The 10,808-nt window shown below is 54.1% G+C and overlaps 1 protein-coding gene across 1 annotated transcript; it reads left to right on the top strand.

The window, feature by feature from the left end:
* Window positions 1-6,937: 6,937 nt before the first annotated feature.
* On the top strand, window positions 6,938-8,640 carry LOC100217164 (putative domain of unknown function (DUF641) containing family protein). The gene has a single exon (NM_001143529.1). The coding sequence runs from the start codon at window positions 7,057-7,059 to the stop codon at window positions 8,482-8,484; it is 1,428 nt and encodes a 475-aa protein (NP_001137001.1). The 5' UTR covers window positions 6,938-7,056; the 3' UTR covers window positions 8,485-8,640.
* Window positions 8,641-10,808: the final 2,168 nt, after the last annotated feature.

Raw genomic sequence — 10,808 nt, 5'->3', positions numbered from 1 at the left:
TTTCGAGTCCGGGGGGTCCCTAAGCCGACGAGTGAATGTCGTCGCGTGCCCCAGACCAGATGGGTCGACGCGAGGCCGAGCGCGAAGGGGGAAGTGAGGTGGCCGGAGACCGACGTGAGAGAGGTGGGAATCCCGCGGCCTTCGTGTTCGTCCCGCGCCCAGGTCGGGTGCGCTTGCAGTAGGGGGTTACAAGCGTCCACGCGGGAGAGGGAGCGAGCGGCTTCAAGCGAGCGCCTGTCTCGTCCTCGTCCCCGCGCGGCCAACCCTCTCTAAGAGGGCCCTGGTCCTTCCTTTTATAGGCGTAAGGAGAGGATCCAGGTGTACAATGGGGGGTTTAGCAGAGTGCTACGTGTCTAGCGGAGGAGAGCTAGAGCCCTAAGTACATGCCGTTGTGGCAGCCGGAGAGATTTTGGCACCCAGCTGGTGTGATGTCGTGGCCGTCGGAGGAGTGCCGGAGCCTGGTGGAGGGACAACTGTCGGAGCTGTTGAGTCCTTGCTGACGTCCTCTTGCTTCCGTAAGGGGGCTGAGAGCCGCCGTCGTCACAGAGTATGCGGGGCGCCATCATTGCCTATCTGGCGGAGCGAGCCAGATGGGACGCCAGTCTTGTTCCCGTGGCCCGAGTCAGCTCGGGGTAGGGTGATGACGGCGCCTCCTGTTGACGTGGTTGGTCTGCGCCCTAGGTTGGGTGATGTGTAAGCTCCTCCGAAGCCGAGGTCGAGTCTGTCTTCTGTGGCCGAGGTCGAGTCCGAGCCCCTGGGTCGGGCGAGGCGGAGACCGACGGCTGAGGCCAGGGCGGAGTCCGAGCCCCGGGGTCAGGCGGAGCGGAGTTCGTCGTCTTCTGGGGCTGAGCCCAAGTCCGAGCCCTGGGACGGGCGGAGCGGAGTTCGCCGTCTTCCGGGGCTTAGCCCGAGTCCGAGCCCTGGGTCGGGCGGAGTGGAGTTCGTCGTCTTCCGGGGCTTAGCCTGAGTCCGAGCCCTGGGTCGGGCGGAGCGGAGTTCGCCGTCTTCCGGGGCTTAGCCCGAGTCCGAGCCCTGGGTCGGGCGGAGCGGAGTTCGCCATCTTCCGGGGCTTAGCCCGAGTCCGAGCCCTGGGTCGGGCGGAGCGGAGCTTCCTATGGTGCCTGCGGCCGGGCCTAACTGCCTGTCAGCCTCACTCTGTCAAGTGGCACCGCAGTCGGAGCGGCGCAGGCGGCGCTGTCTTTCTGGCAGACCGGTCAGTGGAGCGGCGAAGTGACGGCGGTCACTTCGGCTCTGTCGGCTGAGGGGCGCGCGTCAGGATAAAGGTGTCAGGCCACCTTTGCATTAAATGCTCCTGCGATTTGGTCGGTCGGTGCGGCGATTTGGTCAGGGTTGCTTCTTGGTGAAGACAGGGCCTCGGGCGAGCCGGAAATATGTTCGCCGCTGGAGGGGGGCCTCGGGCGAGACGGAGATCCTCCGGGGTCGGCTGCCCTTGTCCGAGGCTAGGCTCGGGCGAGGCGTGATCGAGTCCCTCGAATGGACTGATCCCTGACCTAATCGCACCCATCAGGCCTTTGCAGCTTTATGCTGATGGGGGTTACCAGCTGAGAATTAGGAGCCTTGAGGGTACCCCTAATTATGGTCCCCGACAAAGCTAAACCAAAATAGGTAAACAAGGACAAGATAAACCAAAAGCTAGTCAATCCTTAGGTATGAATCATGTAAATGCGGGGAGTGAATTATAGGAATGAGTAGGACATAGATGGGTCAAGGGACACTTGCCTTCACCAATCGACTGCTGCTCAGGGTCTTCACCTGCAACTCCTTCGGTCTCCACCAACTGACAGTTATCTATACGAGTTCAAACATATATTCCACAAATTTAATACAAAATAACAGTACACCATACAATAAAATATAATAAATAAACAGACGCTCGGTGCAGGGCTCACCCCTACGACTAAGCGAGAAAGCGAGAGAGTAACGGTCGAGGCTACGGTCGAGAAGCGATCATGTTACGCGATTATAAATCAAAGTACTCATCTAAACATAATAGTATTAATTTGGCCATCGCGTTATGCATAGGATAAAGTCATGTTCCATGTTTAATCATTATAAACAGAACAAATTAAATTTAAAAGGATTATTGCGCGGCGAAACGCGCGACACAACACTTAGACTAAATTAAGAATGAAACGACTCATCGCGTGACGGAGCACGCCACGAGACACTTGAATTATTATAAAAATAATGTCAAGCGTCGTGCGGCAAAGCGCACGACGACATACGTCATCCAAACTGAATTTAAAACGAAACGTCGCGCGACTGTACGCGCGACGCCACACATTAATTAATCTGAATTTAAGATGAATCGTCGCACAACGAAGCACGTGACGCAGCTCATCGACTAAACTAGATTTAAAATTGATTAAACCAAAAGTTAAATGTCGCGCATGCTATGGTCGCGCGCGCGGGAACGCGTTGCGCGCGCTGGGGGCACGTGCAGGGGCGCGGGGAGCGCGGGCCGCCGTCGGGGCACAAAACGGGGGTCGCGCGCAGGGGGCGGGGCACCGCGGCCGGGTAGGGCGCGAGCCACGGGGTGGGGGAGGCATGGCCGTCGGGGGGACGAGCCCGCCAGGGAGGGCACGACCGCGGGGGAGGGAGGGCCACTGGGGGGCGCAACCGCGGGGAGGGCACGACCGCCGGGGAAGGGCGCACCGCGGGGGAGGGGCGCGGCCCGCCGGGAGGGCCATGACCGCGGGGGAGGGAGGGTGCGAGGCCGCGAGCCGCCGGGGGGCGCACGCGCAGGGGGCGGGGCACGGCCACCGTGCGAGGCGAGCCACTGGGCCGGGCGCGTGGCCGCAGGGGGGGCGACCGTGGGGGAGGCGCGGCCGCCGGCGAGCGCGCGCAGGGGGCTGTCGGGGGTAGTGCGCACGGGGAAGAAGGGGCGCACAGGGAGGGAAGAGGGAAGGGAGAGAGAGAGGAAGAGGGGGGGAAAGAGCTCACCTCGGGGATCCAAATCCGGCGATAACCGTCACCGGAGCACCTAGGGCACAAGGGAGAAGAGAGAGAGGTGGAAGAGAGGGAGTTGTCCGCGGGAAAATTGAATGAGGGAAAGAGAGAGAGAATGGGGGCACGCACAGGGGGAGGTGGGGCGCCAGGGGCGCGCGGCCAGGGCCGGGCCGGGCTAGGTCGGGCTAGGCTGGGCTGGGCCGCATCGTGGGTCGAAATCCCACGACACGCACAACCACTGATCGGAATCCAATCGCGAATCGAAATCCGAAATGAGACAATACGAACACGCGATTAAACACGACATCAGGAAAAAGAAATATGCCTCGGCATGATGCAACACCCATGACAACTTAGGTTTTTATTTACACGCAATACGGACACCAGTCACTATACTGCTTTGAAACTAGGAAGAAGGAGCAAAACGGGAAGAGAAAAGAGAGTAACGCCTAAATTTGGTGAGTATAAAGAAGAAAAAGTTCTACCCCCAAATTCAGGGCGTTACATGGTGGGCTCAAGCTTCGACTCCCATCGGGGTCGAAACAACCTCCACATCACTATGTGTAACGACGAGAGTCACCCGACCCATCACAACCCTCCTCCCTAGTCCCGTGGTCGGGCGCGCTCCGTGCGCTTCGACCTAGCTTTTGGGGTCGGCAGGTGGGACTCGTGCCATGCTTCCTTCGAGTTCAAAGGGTTGTCACGATGTGGCATCATTTGCCACTGGCATAAACACGGTGTAGTAGTTGGTCTCTGGTTCATGACGTCGGGACATGGAGTTGTCGGCTTGTCATTGCATAGCAAGACCGAGGAGGTCCAGGATCTCTTGGTGGGTCTTTCGTTCTCTTGGGGTCTCTGCCTTGGGGGGACTGTCCAAGAGTGTCGCAACACCTGCGATGTTTTGGCTCGCCTGAGGAAACACAGCGTTGCGCCCCTACCATAGACTAGGCGACGACGAGACTTTTATCATTGTGGCGTGCTGTTGCCGTGCCGTGTGGCGTGATCGCCTCGTCCCCATGTGGGTTTTCTTGTCTTTTCACCGTGGGGTGCTGGCTGCTCCGTGAGAGGCTCGGGCCCAATGACAGCTCCTAGGGTGACAAGCTGAGCAGAGGCGAGGCGTACACCGTGGTGCGCACCATGATACTGGGCGAGGCCTCGCTCAGGCTCCCCACGTGAGAGAAACGATCCTCTATGGTGTTGGCTGCAAGGCATTCATGACCAGGGTCGCAACTTGCCACGCTAGGCAGGGACATGAGTCCATCTTCCAAGCCTCACAAGAGGATGTCCAGGAACGAGTCCCGGACATGGTCCTGTACTCCCACAACCTCAGTGCGATCGGGTCGTGGCAAGCCCTGCGACTCATGGTTCTCCTCAGGTGGGTTGAGTTGGAGGTCACCGAGACTTCCTGTTACATTGGGCAAGTCGCTTGCCATGGGAGACGAGGCTTCCGAGGCCCTCGTCATCTCTCTTTCTTCGTTGACGACAAAATCCAGACTCTCGAAGCAAATGGTCGTCCCAGGAGTCCAGACCGCTCCGATGTCGTTGCTAGCCATTCGAAGCTTGGATAATCTCATCACAGAATGCACAAGGCCCCAACCTGGCGCGTAAATTGTCTGTGTACCGTACCTCTCTCCGACAAGTATATTTACTGTGTGCGTTCTGGGTTCCGGAGGGTGTGCGTGGAGGGTGCAAGGTTTATACTAGTTTGGGTAGACCGTCCCTACTTCTAGTCATCGGTGGCTTGCGCTACTGGCACCATTGATGATCAAACTCGTAGTAGGGGTTACAAGCGGTTGAGAGAGGGAGGAGAGGCTCCCAGGTCTCGTTATCGGGGTAGAAGTGGAGCTTAGAAGCTGCTGGGTGGAGTCCTAGTTAAGTCTTGGCTTGGTGGGGCTCTAGCGTCATGGTCCTCGTTGGTGCTCCTCCTCCTCCTATTCGTCCTTATGGGTTCGTGTCCATTTGAGGCGTCCGGTTGCCCAATAGCTCTCTCCTTTCGATCACCTTGACCTAAGGCCAGCCTCTTCATTTTATAGGCTGGAAGAGGGGTCGACCAGCGGTGGCTTCCCTAGGAAGGAGCCGTAAGGCAAGGGTAAAACCAATGTTTTACCTCGGGTGGAGCCACGCGTACTCGTGGGGCCCGGGGCTACCTAGTTGTCTCGTATTTACCACGACATATGACGTGGGGGCGAGGATGGTCCTAGGCGTCATCATTTTAGGGCTCGGCGTAGCCCGTCGTCTAGTCCGATAGGCCATAAGTGCGTCGTAGGCCGAGGTGTGCGGGGATCATTAATGCACCACAGTCCAAGAGGCTCGTAGGTCATGAGTGCTATACGACATGAGGTGCTCGTAGGTCATGAGTGGGAAGCGGACTGACGCCACGTTATGGCTCGATGACAGGCGTGGTTAAATATGGTCGGCTATTTATGGCAAGTCAGTCCGGGGCTGAGCACGGTATACACTCGAGTGGTTCCCTTCTGACACGCTCGACCTCCCTTGTTAGGTTCCACCACGTCTGACCCGGGCTCGGTGTCGCGGGGCTCTACCGGGTGCGGATCCTTTCAGGCTTGACATATCTCCCTCTCCCTACTGACTAACGGGCCCCAGCGATCAGGGGTTCCTTTCCTCAGCGCACTCTCTGACCGGTGGGTCCCAGGACCGGGGTCATTCCCCCGACAGTTGTCTATTGGATTTGAGTGAGTAAGGAAGATTGGCTTTAATCTGAAACGACCGCTATTTTTTGTACAATGTTTCTGTCTCTATAGATTGCAGCAGACTTTAATTCGAAGCGAAAATGCCTCTGAACTATTGATTTTGAGGGTGTGTTTAGACTGAGTGTAATTTGTTTGGTGGATTTAGAATGTTATTGTTGTGGGATGATTTGGTTGGTTGAGTTTTGTAAAATTTAAACTGATGAATTATACAGTGGTGTAGTTATAAATAGATATGCCACGTCGGCCGTGGCTGACTGGTGCCCTCGGGTCATTGATTTCGAATCATTTCAAATGAATATGTTCCGCCCCATTGGTTCCTTGCGTATGACTCAGCCATTTTAACCGTTGAATGTTGTGGGGGCACGGGTAGTATTGTCTGCCAGTGCCCCACTGCTCACTTGACTTTATGTTGGAGAATGGTTTCCTTTTCGGTTTCTGAACGTTAGGAAGTTTGGACAATGTCAAATAAATGTTGGTAATATTGAGGTGAGACCTCTGCTCTGCATCCTTCATCGGCAAATGTAGAGGAAATAAACATGCATTAAACTTGGGCCTATACAGAAAAGAACATTTTTCATTGGATTCCTTACACAAAACCGAGTGCAACTTGGGCCTATGTTAATACTATGTTGCAAGCATTTTGATTTCCCAGTTGCTTCCTTTTTTTTACTTTTAGAGCATCTTCAGAATACTCTTTATTTTTTCTCTCTGTTTAACTATCTGTCTCCATATAGCATCTTATTCTAGTAGACTATCTATCTAGTTAGGTGGCTAGCCAAATTTAGTTAGTCAGTGAGCTAATTTGAAGAGTCAAATAACTTAGCAAGTCAGATAACTAGTCTGTTGGAGATTTATTTTGCTATTGAGTAGCCAAAATTTGATTTTGTGAGTTATTTAGCTAGTCTTTTGGAGATGCTATTATACTATTGCTTATTGAGAGAATGAGTCCCTGAAACCTTAAACATTCCTGTTTTTTCTCTCTCTACACGCATCCACCAGATCAGGAATCCGAATCCAATGTTCTGTAAAAGCTCAAAATGAGCAGGTGGGATTAATCATGCTCATGCCGGTGGTGTGCCTCCCTCCTAAGCAAATACACGCCATTAAACAACCGAAAACACCTCCCCATCCGTACCTGAGGCATGTTATTCGTCCACGACAGCATCCTTAATTATTCAACTAATTAATCTGGTATAATATTACCGTACCATACCATATACCCTGCTTGCATCTGCATACCACCCCCTAATTCTTCCCTCTTTTCCTCTTCCCCACTGAGCCCAAACAGGAAACTCCACAAGAGGCTCAGGCTGAGCTCATCTGCGGCAGTAGCCAAGGAGTGGAGTGAGGTAGCTCGCTCTGTGAGCAGAAAACAATGGAGACGATGGCGGCGGCTCCCGCGCCGCAGCAAAGGACGGGGGGCATCGCGCGGAGGCTGGCCAGGCTGCTCCGCCGCAAGAGCTCCCCGGCAGGTGCGGGGATGGCGTACTCCGTCGCCGGGGACGAGTTCGACGACTCGCTTGACAGCTCAATCAACTCGCTCAGCAAGCTCAAGCTGTCCGGCAACCTGGCTGCTGCCTACACGCTGGACGCCATCTTCAAGAATGCCACGGAGAAGAAGGCAGCGGCGGCGGCGCCGCAGACGCAGAAGCAGCCGTCGCCGGCGAAGGACGCCGCGAAGCACGCGTTCTTGGCGACCCTATTCGCGAGGGCGTCCGCGGTGAAGGCGGCCTACGCGCAGCTGCAGCTCTCGCTGCATCCCTACGACGCCGAGTCCATCCAGGCCGCGGACGCCGGCCTGGTGGCAGAGCTTACCAAGCTGACGAGCCTCAAGCGGCGGTACACAAGGGACCCGGCCGCCGCGGCCAGGGGCGCCGGTGCCCTCGCGGCGCACGCCGACGAGCAGCTCCACCTCCTGCGGACCTACGAGATCACGGCGCGCAAGCTGGAGGCGGAGCTCCGTGCGCGGGACGCCGAGGCCGAGCGCGCACGCGCCGCGCTGGCCGACGAGCTCCGCGCCGTGCGGGGCCTGGAGGAGCGCGACCACCCGGGCCGCCGCACCCTGGACGGCCTCCACCTCTCCGGCCTCAACGCCACCCACTTCCTCACCGCGCTGCAACACGCCGTGAAGTCCGTCCGCGCCTTCGCCAGGGCAATGGTCGACGCGATGCGGCCGGCCGGTTGGGATCCCGCGGCGGCGGCGGCGGCGGCCGTGCACCCGGGCGCCAGGCTGTGGGACCCCGCAGGCGACGCCAGGTTCGCGCTCGAGTCCTACGTGGCGCTGAGGATGTTCGCGGGCTTCCACCGCAAGGACTTGGGCCTGAGCTCCCTGCACGGGCGGGGCTCCCACGACCGGCGCCGCTTCTTCCAGGAGTTCGCGGAGGCGAGGGCCGCGGCTGCGGCGGATCAGCTCCAGGACGCGAGCGACGCGCGGTGGGATGCGCTCCGGGAGTTCCTGCGGGACAGGTACGTGTCCGTGGTGCACGAGAGCATGGAGGCGGCCTTCTTCGGGCGCGGCGGGGACGCGCTGCCGCGCGCCGCGTGGCTCCGCGAGTTCGCGGAGATGGCGCGCCGCGTGTGGCTGCTGCACTGCCTGTTCTGGGCGTTCGACGGCGCCGCGTCCGTCTTCCAGGCGCGCCCTGGGGAGCGGTTCTCGGAGGTGTTCATGGTGAGCGTCCGCGACGCGGACGCCGGCAGGAGCGGGCACGTCTCCGTCGGGTTCACCGTGGTGCCGGGGTTCAAGCTCGGCGCGACGGTGATACAATGCCGGGTATACCTTTCACACCCGGAGCGCCGTCCCTGAGGACCGTCACACTTGGGCGGCCTTGTCGCACACCGGCACACGAGGGAGGCGGTGGGGTTTAAGGGTGGCAGGCAGGCAGCAATGACCCCTGTGCAATTTGTTATGTTTATGTATGTATGGATGGATCCAAGTATATGTATCTAGTATGAGCATTCCATTTCGAGTCTAAAATCTTTAAAATTTTGGCAACGAGCCAACGACAAGCCAGATGCTGTCGGCCATTGGTGCCTGGATCGCATGTATATATGGCCAAACGGGCTGGCACCACCGGCACGACACGTGTTCGGCACGGCCCATCTATCGAACCGTGCCGTGTCAAATGGGTCCACGTGCCGCGATAGCGGCCCAGGGCACGGCCTGTCAGCCTGCTAGCCGGGCCGGGCCGGTGGCACGTTAGGTTATCTGAGTATATTATATAATTTAGCAAAAAATGAGTCTCTAAGGGCTAGTTTGGGAATCTTAATTTTCCAAGGGATTTCTATTTTCTCATGGGAAAATGAACTAATTTCCCTTGGGAAAATAGAAATCCCATGAGAAATTGAGGTTCCCAAACTAGCTCTAAAGGGTGATGAAATTGCCGTCAACTATGTTGAGACCCGTGAAACCTATTATAGAAAAGCTACTAATGTCGACATATATTTTTCCGAGAAAATTGCTGAGAACCTTCAAAATGATCTAGATCCTAAGACCATGGCAGAGTGCACTAAGTGCTTGGATTGGATCAAGTGGAAGACAACAATTGAAGCGAAGTTAGCCTCGCTTTACAAAAGAGAAGTTTTCTTGGCTGTAATGCCTACACCACGTGATATCTTCCCTCTGGAATACAAGTGGGTTTTCATAAGGAAACGAAATGAAAATGGTGAGGTAGTGAGATATAAAGCAAGGCTAGTAGCACAAGGGGTTACGCAAAGACCCGACATTGATTTCAACAAAACTTATTCACCAGTTATGAGTGCAATAACATTCTGATATTTAATATATTTGGCAGTACAAAATCGTTTATCTTTGCAGTTGATGGACGTAGTGACCGCATATCTCTATGGGTCACTGGATTCTGATATATACATTAAAGTTTCAGATGGAATAGATGTACCGAATTCAAAGGCAAAACACAACATGTATTGCGTAAAGTTGCAGAAGTCATTATATGCCTTAAAACAATCGGGCCGAATGTGGTACAACCGATTGAGTGAATTCCTTTTGCTTAAGGGATACACGAAAAATGATGATTGCATGTGTGTCTTCACTAAAAGATCCAAAGTGGGATTCTGTATCATATCAGTTTATGTTCATGACCTTAACATCAAAGGAGATAAACTTGATATTGATGAAGCACGTTATCATTTAACGACGGAATTTGAGATGAAGGATTTGGGTAAAGCCAAATTTTGCTTAGGTCTTCAACTTGAGCATTTACCTTCTAGAATCCTTGTACATCAAAGTACATATACCCAAAAGGTATTGGAAAATTCAATATGAATATGTCTTATCCTTCAAAGACTCCTATGGTGGTCAGATCATTGGATTTAGAGAAAGATCCATTCAGACCAAGGGATGATGAAGAACAGATACTAGGACCAGAGTTCCCATATCTCAGTACCGTTGGTGCATTAATGTACCTTGCTAACAATACCCGGTCGGATATTGCTTTTGCAGTAAATTTGCTAGCAAGACACAATTCTACTCCAACAAAACGACATTGGGTTGGCATTAAGAATATTTTCCGATATCTAAATGGCACAAAGGATCTAGGACTCTTTTACAAAAAAAATAATGATCCTAGTTTAATTGGGTATACTGATGCTGGCTATTTATCTGATCCCCACAATGGCATATCACAAACATGATTCGTATTTTTACAAGGTGGAACTGTCATCTCCTGGAAATCTTCTAAACAGACTTTGGTGACCACGTCCACCAACCATTCTAAAATAATTGCATTATTTGAAGCATCATGTGAATGTGTATGGCTTCGTAGAATGGTGAATCATATACTCACAACTTGTGGTATTGGTTCTATTGAATCGCCAACTATTATCTATAAGGATAATTCAGCTTGTGTTGTTCAGATGGAAACGGGTTATATCAAGAGCAATATTAATAAGCATATTGCTCCTAAATTGTTTTATCCCCATGAGCTTGAGGAAAATGGATATATAAACATCTTGCAAACAAAGTCATGTGATAATCTTGCTGATTTATTCACAAAATCTCTACCATACTCCACGTTCCATAAATGTGTTGAGGGGATTGGTATGAGAAGACTTAAGTGCTTGCAAAGATTAGGGGGAGTAATTCTCTGTGATATTTGACCTATTTTTGAC

The sequence above is a fragment of the Zea mays genome, chromosome 8 (assembly GCF_902167145.1).
Source record: "Zea mays cultivar B73 chromosome 8, Zm-B73-REFERENCE-NAM-5.0, whole genome shotgun sequence".
In the NCBI taxonomy this organism is placed as follows: Eukaryota; Viridiplantae; Streptophyta; class Magnoliopsida; order Poales; family Poaceae; genus Zea; species Zea mays.
The sequence above is the reverse complement of the archived record's forward strand: the minus strand, read 5'-3'. Positions and strand labels throughout refer to the sequence as shown.

Excerpts from the sequence above, each read along its gene's own strand:
- LOC100217164 (NM_001143529.1), top strand. The coding sequence starts at position 7,057 with ATGGAGACGATGGCGGCGGCTCCCGCGCCGCAGCAAAGGACGGGGGGC.